This window comes from Sciurus vulgaris (assembly GCF_902686455.1).
Source record: "Sciurus vulgaris genome assembly, chromosome: 1".
Taxonomy (NCBI): domain Eukaryota; kingdom Metazoa; phylum Chordata; class Mammalia; order Rodentia; family Sciuridae; genus Sciurus; species Sciurus vulgaris.
The window spans coordinates 144397603-144411252 of record NC_136461.1 but is presented as its reverse complement, the minus strand read 5'-3'; the positions used below and the strand labels follow the sequence as shown (position 1 = coordinate 144411252).

General features: G+C 37.8%; 1 protein-coding gene across 2 annotated transcripts in view; it reads left to right on the top strand.

Annotated features, from left to right (window-relative positions):
* CPA6 (carboxypeptidase A6) overlaps positions 1-13588 on the top strand; it is a 352255-nt gene extending 338667 nt beyond the window's left edge. For both annotated transcript variants that reach the window (XM_079103921.1, XM_079103922.1), the window contains 3 exons: positions 5143-5345; positions 9945-10029; positions 13183-13588. In XM_079103921.1, the coding sequence (XP_078960047.1) occupies positions 5143-5345; positions 9945-10029; positions 13183-13370 (476 nt within the window). In that variant the 3' untranslated portion in view covers positions 13371-13588. The remainder of the gene's footprint in view (positions 1-5142; positions 5346-9944; positions 10030-13182) is intronic.
* The last annotated feature ends 62 nt before the right edge of the window (positions 13589-13650 follow it).

Sequence of the window (13650 nt, the reverse complement as noted above, 5' to 3'; positions counted from 1 at the left end):
GAACAATTGCAGAGGAGGAAAATTTATTTGAGGGCCCAGGGTTTCAGAGGTCTTAAGCCATAGAAGGCTGGATCCATTCCTTATGGCTTGAGGTGAGGCAGAACATCATTTTATAAGAGTGTGGCAGAGAGACACAACTCACATGATGATCAGAAAGCAGAGAGAGAGAGAGAGATATCTCTATTTGCCAGACACAAATATATACCCTACAGCCATGCCACCAATGCCGCACCTTCTCCAGTCATACCCTTCCTGCCTTCAGTTACCACTCAATTAATCCCATCAGGTGATTATTTCACTGATTGTGTTAAGACTCTCATAACCCAATCATTTCTTCTCTGAACCTTCTCGCCTTGCCTCACACGTGAGCTTTTGAGGGACACCTCACATCCAAGCTATAACATTATGCCCCTAGCCCCCAAAAGTTCACACTCATCTAACAGTGCAAAATACATTTAGTCCATTCTCAAGAGTCCTCACAATCTCAATAGTTCTGATATTGCTCAAAGTTTAAGTCCAAGGTCTTTCTGAGGCTCGAGGCAATCTCATATCATGAGCTTCTGTAAAATTAAAAGCAACTTAACAAGTATCCAATATACAATGGTACAGAGTAAACATTTTCATTCAGAAAAATAGGGACATAAAAAGAAGGGATGGGACAAAAGCAAGACTGAAATCCAGCTGGGAAAACAAGTCCTGTAGTTCTGTGCCCAGCATATGGAGTACATGGCATTATGATGTTCTCTCCAAAAGGTTTGTGTAATTCTGCCCCTATGGCCTTATTGGTTACAGCCCAAGTGACCTTTCTGTTGGCTTGTCTCTGCTCAATTTGTGCAACTTTCCTAGGATGATGTTCCATGTTACTGGCATTTCTTAATCTCAGGATCTCTGCTGCAGCTGCAGCTTCATCCTCACATTTCCAACATTGAATCCTCAGGGGGTGTCTGCAGGCACTCCAACCCTGCTGCACTTTTCCTGACCTCCCAGACCTTTCTTTGAAATCTTGGTGGAAGCCTTCATGACCCCCTAACTCTAGCATCCTGCATTCCTGCAGAACCAGCACCACGTGGTTGACACCAAGGTCTACCACCATCTTGAGCAGTAGCCAAGCCTCCAGGGACCCTGGCTGCATGAGTCTCTGAGTGCTTGGGTGGCTGAGCACATTGAAAAAGCTTCCTAGGCCCTCTAGTGCAAGAAAAGTGCCCCACTGGTCTCTTCTCAAGAGAATGTTTACTTTCACTTTCTTGAGTCTGAAATGTGTGTGGTCTTGTCAGCTCCTGAGATGCCTAAAAACCATCTTTCTCCTTGTGTCTGGGAAAAGTCTTTAGCATTTCTTTAGTGACAATAAAGTCTTTTACAGCTGCAACTTTCTTAGCCCCACTTTTACTACTACCTTTCAAGTCCAAGTTTGTCAAGCCTTTCTGCTCTGCTTTCTCCTCGTGAATATCATAATAAATTTGGCTAAAAGCCGACAGCAATATCCATGCCACCACCTGAATGCTGTGCTGCCTAGACAGTTCTTCCACCATATTTAAGAAGTCCATCACTTTTAAAATCAGCTTCACAGAGGCTCAGGACATAGGCAAAATCTAGATAACTTCTCAGTCAGAATATAACACAAATGGCCTTTAGTCCCATTGCTAATAGTGTCCTCCTTTTCCTCTGACTGGTCTTGAGCCCTGTCTTCACTGTCCGCAATCATATTGGCATTCTGGTTTTCTGAGTTCCCACCAGAATCAATCATTAAGTTCTGCTTATAATAACCTAAAGTATTTCCAGTTCCCACTGCTAAGCATCTTAAAATTCCTCCCACTGATTCCAAAAAGTTCAAAATGCTTATGAGCCACATGGTCAGGTTAGTTACAGCAATGACCCCGCTTCCAGTACCAATTTCTGTTTTAGTCATCTTTTTCACTATTGTGACTAAAAGACCCAACCAGTACAATTATAGAGGAGGAACAATTTATTTGGGGGCTCAGGGTTTCAGAGGTCATAGTCCAAAGAAGGCCAGATCTATTCCTCAGGACCTGAGGTGAGGCAGAACATCATTGCAGAAGAGTGTGGCTGAGGGACACAGCTCACATGATGATCAGAAAGCAGAGAGAGATCTCCACTTGCCAGATACAAATATATACCCCAAAGCCAAGCTACTAATGCCACATCTCCTCCAGCCACACCCCACCTGCCTTCAGTTACCATTCAATTAATCCCATCAGGTGATTATTTCGCTGATTGTGTTAAGTATAACCAAATCATTTCTTCTCTGAACCTTCTTGCATTAGTTCACATGTGAGCTTTTGGGGGACACCTCACATTCAAGCCATAAGAGACTTTTGACTGAGTTTTTTTTTTTTTTAATTAGATTAATTGAGTTTTTCATTTCCAGGATTTCTATTTGGTTCTTTTTCATAATCTTTATGTCTTTTGAAATTGTTTCATATCCTGCATTTTTCCCTTACTTCACTCCATAGATCTTCTTTAATTTATTGACCACTTTACTATTCATATTTTAAAATTCTTTATCCAACATTTCCTCCACTTTCATGTCTATGGCATCACTTATTTAGGTGTTATGAACTTTGGAGGGTATCTTATTACTTTGTTTTCTTATATTATCTGTATTTCTATGTTGATATTTGCACATCTGCTGGGATGATTATTTCTTCTATTGTTATATGAGGGAAATTTTAGTGATCTGCTTTCATTCTACTGTGTGCCTCAGGTTGGGCAAGTATCTAAGTGTCAATACTTCCACTCAATGTGATCACACTACTGTACTCAGTCTCTTGCTCCATTTTGACAGATTATTCACCAGTAACTGGGGCCACTTAAGAACCAAGAACCATACTGATAACCCTTTTAAAACTTGTTGAAAATATTCTCCACATGCAAAATGAGAATGATGATATAGGATAAGCCTGAGTATTTTAAGCATTAAAGAAAGTAAACTATACAGAGCATTAACAGGGAAAAGAAAGAAAAAATAAATGGGAGTATAGAGATAGATGTGATATAAGGGGAAAAAGAAACAAAAGTAGAGAGTATACATGTGAACAAGAAGAAAAAGTGAGAAAGAATAATTCTAATTAATGATTTGAAACATTACAAGAAATATATTAAATTGGATTAAGGAAGATATTTTCAAATATAAGGGTAACCCATCAAATCAATACACAAGATAATATCTGTCAAATCAATAACTAACATTAAAGAGATTTAAGTTATTCCATGTTGAGCTATTTGAGATCAAGAGACTTCTTATTAGTCCTACCTAATTTGGGATTCCATCCAGTTTTGGAAGGCTTAGCAAATACCCACACTCCTCAGCTTTACCTCTGTATTTCTCTGGGTGGTAGCAAACTCAACAGCCCACTTCTGATTCAAGTCTGTCTCCCTCCATTCATGGCTTCTGTCAGCTGACAGGACACACTGTCAGTGGGCCCATGTCTGGGCATACCTGGCAGAGGCCAGTATCTGTGCGGCACCTGGTGCTGTTGTGATCCAGGTAGGTTTGCCATCTGCTGCAACTTGTGGATCTCTAGCCAGCAACTGGGGCACTTGCTGCTTCCCTGGTGCTACATTCCTTTAGAGTGACACTCTGTTCTGCTCCACCCTATTCCCCTTGTCTGAAGTTGGGGAGTGAGGCTTGGCAACATCTAGCAGCAATCCCTTTACACAGATTACTGAGACAACCTATTTCAAAGGCACTGCCTATGATAATGTTCACTGCCATCTGAAGATGGATGAAGCTGTATAGATTTAATTCCTTCTAGCAGGGCAGTCTTAGGTGTGGTCTCTACGAGATGGCTGCCCAGCAGTTTTCCACCAGCAATTTGAGATAAATTGTGTACTTCTGGCTTACTAAATGGCTTTGCAGCTCCTATCCTGGCTCACCTCTCTGATCAGCTGTTCCCTCACTGCTTCAATAACAGACTTCAGAGGAGTCAGGCTGCTAGTTCACTCCACAGTTTTCCTCCGTTAAATCAGCCTTCATGTCCTCAAGATCCAGCAGATTTGTCTTGTTTTTCTTCTCACATTCAGAAGAACTGGGCCATGTTATAGAGCCACCAAAAATTTTCTATTAGTTTATGGAGAGAGTTACTGTTTACTAGAGGTAGAGGAGGGATCGTAATGGCCCAGAGTGGCCAATAAGAAAATGTAATTTCCAAAATTTCTTAGAACCATAATAAGTGATTCTTTTTTTTTTTTTTTAAGTGATTCTTATTTTCCTCTGTCCCCTCCATAGACCTCTTAATAAGTTTTCTCTGTTTGGAAGGATTTTTCTAATTTAAATAGTATTAAAATGTAGTTTTAAAGATTTCTTAACTCCAAGATAACTAAAGAAGACTCTCAGCTTTTATAAACCAATTTGAATATTGCTGATTAAAAAATATGATAGAAATTACCCATGTGTTCTTCAGAATTATTTCTGGACTGACCTCATGTTCTTGCTACATCAATATTTGTATCTTATTGGACACTTTTATAAATGTCTATCTTTTTGATCTGACATTGACTACTTATTTGACAAGTATTTATAGAACACTTTCCATATTATTGTTCTAGCCGCTAGGTACTAGAAGAAAGATACAGTGCCTGCCTTCATAAAGCATTAACATCCAACAAAGAATCTAGATAAAATGCAGATTCAATTGGAGCAGGGATTTTTTTTTTCTGTTGCTTGTAATGTATCCCAGGTATCTATGATAGTGTAAACATCAGTTAAATGTTAAGTGAGTAAACGATGAACATTAATTACAGGTGTGTTGAATATTATGGGGGCAGGAAGTACAGGTGTTGTAAAGCATATCATAATAGTAGGCCTTCTTTAGGGGTTATATAGAATTAGTCCTCCGGCAAAAGAACTGAAAACAGAGACAACCATCCCTTTAAAAGAAGTTATTGCAGGTTTAGTTAACAATCATCACCTGGTTCCCACTCAGGCTCCCCTTTGTGCATGGAGGCTTGAATCACCTCAGAATTTTTAGCATTGATTTCTACAAATAAGAAATTAGATAAATTGCTTATTAACACCATGTGTTTATGGAAATGAGAGAAAAATCACAGTTTAACCATGCTGATTTGTATTTCTTTCTTCTTCCCTGCCTGTCCCCCCATCCCATTTTCTTTTCTGACTTACAGATGAAGGGGCCTCTATGCACCCTTGTGATGATACATACTGTGGCCCTTTCCCAGAATCTGAACCAGAAGTGAAGGCTGTAGCTAACTTCCTCCGAAAACACAGGAAACACATTCAGGCTTACCTCTCCTTTCATGCATATGCTCAGATGTTGCTGTATCCCTATTCTTATAAATATGCAACAATCCCCAATTTTAGCTGTGTGGTAAGTATTTGGCCCTATATATGTGTGTCAGACTTCATACTTCCTTCTGATGCTAAGTGCTAGTGGTAAGAGCAAACACATATTTTGTGTATTCTAATAAATAGTTTATGTATATTCTTCATAACCTTTCTTATCCCTATTTTGACAGATAAGGAAACTGAAACCCAGAGAAGTTAAATAATTAAAGAACACACAGTTACTAAGCATCATAGCCAGCATTCAGCCCAAGTCTAGCTCCAGAGTTGTTGCTTTTAACCACCATACTGCTTCTCAAATGCAGTCACTTCAAGCCTATTTACATTCTTACCACAGGCTATACTGAAAAGGTCAGGATGGATTTGATTAGTATTACAGCTTTGGTCACATATGCAGGGCTGTAATTAACTTTATTGAGTCAATAATTGTTCATAAATTATAGTCTGACTCATTAATTAAAAGCAAGTTTTAATTTATAAGTGCTATTTGCTTAATGCTACTAAGTCTCTGGGCATGCATCTGACAAGTTAGTACTAAGAATGAACAGAATTTCAGGCAAAAGATTACTTGAAAATGAAAAAGCAGCGTTCTTTTACTTCTTATCTCAGAAACCCAACAAACTATCTCCTACAGGGCATAATACATTGTAAAATGAGTTCATTTTAGATCCTCTAGCATCTAAAGTCCTATAAAGTCCAAAACCCAGAAAAACTAATAAATAGTGTTAGAAGGCAGGCTAACAATGACCTTTGGGGAAAGGAAAGGGGTGCAGTGGTTGAGAGGAGACCCAGGGGGTTTTCCAGGATAACTTCTATTCTTTGACCTGAGATGGTGGTTACAGGAATGGATTCAATTTGTGATTGCTTGTGCTATGAAATTAAAATTTGTGTGCTCTTCTGTATATATATTTGAAGGGTTTTAACTACTGACACCAAATGTGTGGTGTCTTTTCCAACATCACTTCTCCAACTGGCTGTCCAGTTTGATTCAGTTCTGACACCTACCTCCCAGGGTTAGCATCAAACTCCACAGCTTAAGGACTCAGTCCCACAAGACTGCTCCCACTTCAGACACCAGCTGCAAGCCATGGGTGTTCAGCTTATCCACACTTCTGTCCAGCTTGGCTAAAGAGCTGCAGGTTCCCACCCCAACCCTTCCATGGTTTTGATAATTCACTAGAATGATTCACAGAGCTCAAAAAGGTGCTTTACTATTGCCAGTTTGTTATAAAATGCACAGTTCAGGAATGACAAATGGAAGACATGCATAAGACAAGGTATAGGATAGAGTCAAGGAGCCATGGAGCTTCCTTGCCTCCTCAAGGGCACCACCCTACTAACACTCCCATGTTCTCACCAACCCTGAAATTCTCCAAAACCCATTTTTTAGAGGACTTTATGGAAGTTTCATTACATAGGCACAATTGACCAAAACATTGACCATTGGTGGTTGAACTCAGTCTCTGGACACTCTCCTTTCCTCAGAGGCTAAGAAGTGGAGCTGAAATTGCCAACCCTCTGATCACATGATTTGACTTTCTGGCACTAGCCTCTAACCTGAAACTGTCTAGGGGCCTCAGCCACCAGTCATCTCACTAGTATGCAAAGGACACTCTTATCATTCTGGAGACACCAAGGGTTTTAGGAGCTATATGTCCTTGGGACAAAGACCAAATTTTCTTTTTATTATGTTACTTCCATATGTATACTTGAATGTTACAAATACTGTAACGTGTTATACTTGAATGAAAAGTTTTGTAAAAGATAAGAATTTCTGGGCTGGGGTTGTGGCTCAGTGGTACAGCACTTGCCTAGCATGTGTGAGGCCCTGGGTTTGGTCCCCAGTACCACATTAAAAAAACAAAAAAAAAAAACTAAATAAACAAAATAAAGGTATTGTGTCCATTTACAACTAAAATATTTTTTTTTAAAATAAAGAATTTTCTTTTCCTTATACTTTGAATAATTTTCCAAATCCTGTACAAACTACTTGGAGTTTCAGGAATTTCTGATCTAGATGTCCAAGCCCTGGAAGGAATAGGGGGCATGAGAGGCCAGGAGAGAGCAAGGGAAGGCTTTTATTCTGTCCAAAAGGGAACTTTGGTCTTGGCATTCCAAGAATTCTGAGCAGTAATTACCTCTCTTAGAAATATTGTAAGGATGATAATTGTATTCCATAGTACTATTCTTCAGCTGCTCTGTGAATCAGATAGTCTCTCCTTTTGTTATTGCTGCTGCGGTGGCTATTGTTTATACTGACCTGGCCCCCTAACCACCTTGTATCGTATTTCCTAGGACTGAATGTTCAGCCCTTTCTAGGCAAGTGTCTGTATTCTTATAAAAGATGATGCGGACTATGCAACATATAAAAATCATGACATGAGAAATGTTCTCAATATTTTAAATGTAACTTCCCATCATGAGTTCAGCCTGTTTTAGTTTTGTCTTGGATTGGTGGATATGGTATAAGGGTAGGTCAATGGTTTTTAACAAAGGATGAATTTGTCTCCCAATGGACGTTCAGTAATGTCTGGAGATATTTTTTATTGTTATAGCAATGGAAGATGCAATTTGGCATCCAGTGGGTAGAGGCCAAGGTGCTGCCTGTCAGACATCCTACAAGGCCCTGGACAGCCCGCAACAGCAAAGATTTATTCAACCCAAAAGTCAATAGTGCTATTGTTGAGAAATTCTTTAATGAGTTAAATAAAAGCTAAATCACTAAAACTAAGATTAAAAGTCCTCAGCCTAGGCAATCCCTGAATATTAACCAAAAACCATTAAATTCTATCAAAATTGTTCAAAACATTTTATCAGTTTTGTTTCTGCTAGTATTTTTAAGACATTCATTAAGTTGCTTTAAATATGGCAATATTTGAAAAAAATATACTCCTTACCTAGCTGAGGATCAATAAGCAAGACTGAGGTCCTTTTGGACCGAGAGAAAAGAGAGGAAGAATCACTTAAGTATAGTTTTTCAAACAGGTGTCTATCTGTGCCATCCTGAAAAATAATTATTGAGAAAAAAATTGATGAAATTTCCACCTTTTATAGATAGATCATATCTAAACCCCTTATCAACTTACACATACTCAAATGACAGAAATATATTGAATCAAATTTTAATACTATACACAAGCTTTTTGTACATAGGCAAAGTGGCTGTCTCTTCTTTCTTTTTTTTTTTTTTTTTCCTCCCTTAATAGATGTTTTCCATGGATTTAGTCATCTGAAATAATGAGGAACAAAAGTCTCCTGATCAGCAAAATGCAGTAATCTTCTAAATGTAAAAATATCTGCCCTTGCCATGGAATATTGCTAATATCATTGGAGATGTTAAAATCTTAGAACATTCTCCATAAAGATACCTCATTATGGTGTTTACATTCCTTTTCTGTTGGCTCCTGTGAGAATAATGTCATCATCAATGAGATCAATAATATATAGTCTGCCAGCTCCTGGAGCCTGGTCCCTGAATATCCACAGAGGGTAGCAGTTGCTGCAAATACTGCTTTATGCATTCCTTAGCTGAATGAGGACAGCAACCTGAAGCTCAGTCCAACACACACCACCACGTTATCCAGAGTACTTCAATTAAAGTATTAAATTATTCATAGACAAATTGAAATGGGAGAGTTTTGTACTGGTTTCAACATGCTTATTTTCCTCTCACTTGTCATACAATACTTTTCTAACTCCTGGTTCAAACTTGTGCTCTTATATCATTTGAAAATGGTTTCAAGGACAATCAATATAGTCTCATTTGTGTTAGAATATCTACCTTTTAGGATTTTGATTGAGTATTTTTTCTCATTTTTGGTATTGCTAGGAAGAGTTCCACCTTAGAATATCTGCATCTTAGCAGTACCTGACTAAGCCTGTGAGAGTCTGAGTAACCTTAGAATTCATGAAGCACTCTGAAATCGATGTTCTGATTCCCAGTAAGGATAAACACATAGCACAAGAGAGGTCTTTCTTGCTTGATGGTTTCTTAATTGATCCAGATGTGCTTTAAATACCTTGTACATATCCACTGAAATATATGCTTAAGGATCAATATAATTTTCTAAATACTCTTGCAGACTGAAGCTTATTCAACATTCATATGAGAAATATTGATTAAGCATCTGTTATACACTAGCACATTGCTAAGGATCGGATATGATCTATGATTAAGACTGACATTATCCTTCCCCAGTCAAACATTTTGTAATTTATAGAAATAGATGTCTGAACAAAAGTAAAGAGGACAGCATACTATATCAGCTCAGAAAATATGGGTACTTATCCCAGCTCCACTTTTGCTATGTAACTCCAGTATACGCATTTAACTTCACTGAGCCTTCCTTTTCCCATCTGTAAAATAGAAATATTATCGATCTATAGTTGGTTGTGAAAATCAATCAGAAGAAATGTTGTATTCTAAAATATGTTAGATATATCTTGTGACATGTATCTTTGTGACATGAGGAATACAATATTGTTAAATATTAATAATAACTAATGTACCCCTCATTATTGTTTGTGTTGGTGACCCATAAAGCTTAAGCAACATGCCAGTGTCTCTAGAAGTTTCAATGTAACAATATAAGTGATATAACTTCTTCATTTCTCTTCTCCTCAGGAATCTGCAGCTTACAAAGCAGTGAAAGCACTTCGATCAGTATATGGAGTACGATATAGATATGGGCCTGCCTCCAGAACATTGTGTAAGTTTCCTGTGTATTTCCTGTGTATTAAAATCACCTCTCTTGAACCAATATCCTGTATCATGACTTCTCTTAAAAAAGGGGGAGAGTGTGTTCTCCCTAAAGTGAGGTTTGTGACAATCACATTAGCCAAGGAAGATGGAGGGAGTTTATATCTGATGAGTTTTACACAGCTTGACAGAAATCACTGTACCAATTTAAACAAATTCTAAGCAGATAATATGATTGCAAGTTGAATTGAGATCTTATGACAGTAGAAAGTATCAAAATGGGCTCCTTAAGCAATTATAACAACTGTAAGGGTGGAAACAGGCCTCGAAAAGATAATGAAGTAAGTGTTCCAGCTTATAACAGTTCTCCTTTTTTCCTTTCCTCCACCATTCTTGTTATGAAATACTATTTTTTTATGTGACATCTTAGCTGAAATTTCCTTTAAAAGGTGATTTTAAAGTATTTCTTCTTTTCTATGAAACAAAAAGCAACATGGTATATGGTAAGAACCAGAACAAAGAACCATAAGATGCAGATTCTAGTCCTAAATCTTTCAGGTGTGTGATACTGGCCAAGATATTTATTAATGCTGGGCTTCAGTTTCTGCAACAGTAACATGAAGAATGGGACTAGATCATTTCCCATGGCCTTTCAAATTCTAAAATTTATTGACTATATGACAGGTGAGAAATCACATATAGCTGAATGTCTTTGTGTGCCTATGATGTCAAACACACACGCTGTGGGGATGTGTACAGATAGTGCCATCTGGCAATCCTTCTCAGTAAGGTAGCAAATTTCTCCTTGATGTCTTTAATCTTCCCATCATTAATGTCTTGCCACTCAGGTTCTTCAGCCTTCAGAACAACTGCTTGGTTTGTCAATTAGCATTGCTTATCAAATAAGTTTGTCCTACAATGACACAAGTATCAATAGATTTTTTTAGAGCATTTTAGAACTGGTTTTCAATCATCATCCTAGAAGGGGGAAAATAATATTTTTTTAAAAAATCACATTACCAACTAATATCAACATAATACATATACTAACAATTTTAAAACAATTTTTAAAAAATATTGATAACAGTTCACCTTTTCTTCTTGGAATAAAGGCACAGTCATAGTGTTATATTTACCAAGAACAATCTCTTACCATAGAAATGAGGCTGTCACATCACCATGATGTAACTTTTGGCACATATTGTCTCTGACTTTGGCTACTATGACTACTGTTTGTAGTTCCAATGTATTCTAACCAGAGGGACACTGAAGTCACAGTTTATCTTCTGTCCTTAAGAGAAGTAAAAGGAATCTGAGAAATAACAGATCCATTTAGTTGTCATCTTCACATAATGATTCCATCCTAACTTGTCCTGAGAAAAATAGCATAAAATTAATGCTATTTGAGTAAATTAACATGTTTGAAAATTTGATGATAATATTAATAATGATGATAATAATATTAGAATTATAGCAAACTGGATCATAAATATTTGACAAAAAATGTATACCAAGATTTTTCCATGAAACATTTTTTAATTTAATAAGTGATTATTGAAGAGTCTATTGTACTAAAAACTATATATTAGACCTTAGGATGAAAAGATGTAAAATAATAATAGCTAGTATTTGTAAGCACTTTCAAGTGATTTACTATTTCATTTAATTTCCACAACAACCTTATGTAGCAAGTATTAGCATTATTCCCTTTTTCTAAAAGGGAACCTGAGGCACAGAGAAGTCACAAGGTAGGTGGTAGGACTGGACACAGTGCAAGTTGGTGGATTTATTTTTAGTACCTGTTTCCACTCTGTGCTAAAAAGTTGGAATGTGTGAGGTCATAGGAAGTAGAAGGAGAGGGTTGCCAGGGTGAATTGTCAGCTATGTTAAGTGCTATGGAGAGGTTGAAAGTAGGATCTTAAGGGGAAAACAAAAACAAAAAAGGAGATTAGACATTTAGTCATGGTTGCCCTTCAAGAGTAAAGTTTTATAGGTGGGTAGAGGCAAAAAACAGATGGAAAGTCATGAGTATGTAGAAACAACATACATAGATTTTCTTTTGAGTTCTCAAGCAAAAGAAAGAAGAAAAAGAGGATAGTAACCAAAGGTATATGGCAGGATCATAAGAAGAAAGGGGTCCTTGAGCATTTGGGTTGATGCAGATGCAACAGAGAAGGAATTCATATATGAAACAAAGTGCTAGAAAAGGGACCCTTCCTTTACACAGATAACAGTAATCAACAGTATCAAGAGATGACCCATGTAAAAGACAACATGACTTCCTCTGAGCTAGGAGAAAGCTCAGAGGGCTCTGGGGTCTATATCAGAGCCAATGGAGCCATCATCTAGAATATGGGGGTCCATGGTAAAGTGAGGGGTGGGACAACAAGAGAATGGGAAGTGCCAGTAAGTGCAGAACTATGAAAATAGAGCACAGAGCAGCACTGGGAACAGAAAAAGACTTCTGTGATCAGGCGGTATGATTGTATAGAAAACCTACTCAGCAAAGACTTTCTAGCTGCCCTACCTGGAGTGAAAGCAGGGGAACTGGGCCAGAAGTTGAACAACAGCAAAACAGGCAGAAAAGACAGGAAGGAGGCATTTGGGGGGTCTGGTGAGAAAGCTAGTGAATTGACCCTGACCAAGCAGAGAGTCAAATGAAACCACAAGAAGGCAGGGAAAATCTGAAAACTACAAGCTTATGTAAAGACAAAGGGCAAGGCTGGAAAAATGGGGGAGGTGGAAGAAATGAGGTTTTCTGAGAACAAAATTTTAATATTCAAGAACTTGGAAGTGGAGAAGAACTGAGTGATAAGAACTAAAATATCTTTTTAAAGTCCACAGCATAGGCTGTTTTATTGGTGACTAAAGTGAAGGTGAAGATAACCATTATTGGAATTGAGGTTGAGAAGTTTTGAGGTCATCATATGGGCAAAGCATTAATACTCAGGCTAGATCTTCAAAGATGATAGCAGGTATGATTTATAAGCTCCATGAACTGGATGCCAAAGAATTACTGTTAAATCATTCTTGTAGAAATGGTATTTTGTTGGAAGAATTTAGTATATCTTACTAAGCAAGCTTAGTCTCTCACACACACATTTTGAAAATTATGCAGACTCTTTAGTGAGAATAATCTTTTTTTCTTTTTTTAAACTTTCAGATGTAAGCTCTGGTAGCTCAATGGATTGGGCTTACAAAAATGGAATACCCTATGCATTTGCCTTTGAACTACGTGACACTGGGCATTTTGGATTCTTACTCCCAGAGGTGCTCATCAGACCTACCTGTACAGAGACCATGCTGGCTGTGAAGAATATTACAATGCACCTGCTAAAGAAATGTCCCTGATAGGACCCAAGAGTTAGGTCAACCATCGAAGAGAGAGCTGATTTTGACCAAAGGCACTTGGCACTGAATGGAAATTGTTTTTAAAGAGAAGGGCAACCTCTTATAGTGAACTTATCTATGAACTTTAAAAGGATTTCTCAGTGCAATTTGATACTTTGTAACAATACAAAATGGTAAAATTCAGGGCATACTCTAGTTTGTTATAAGAAAAAGCATCCCGCTGGGCAGGGTGGTGCACACCTGTAATCCCAGTTACTCAGGAGGCTGAAGCAGGAGGATT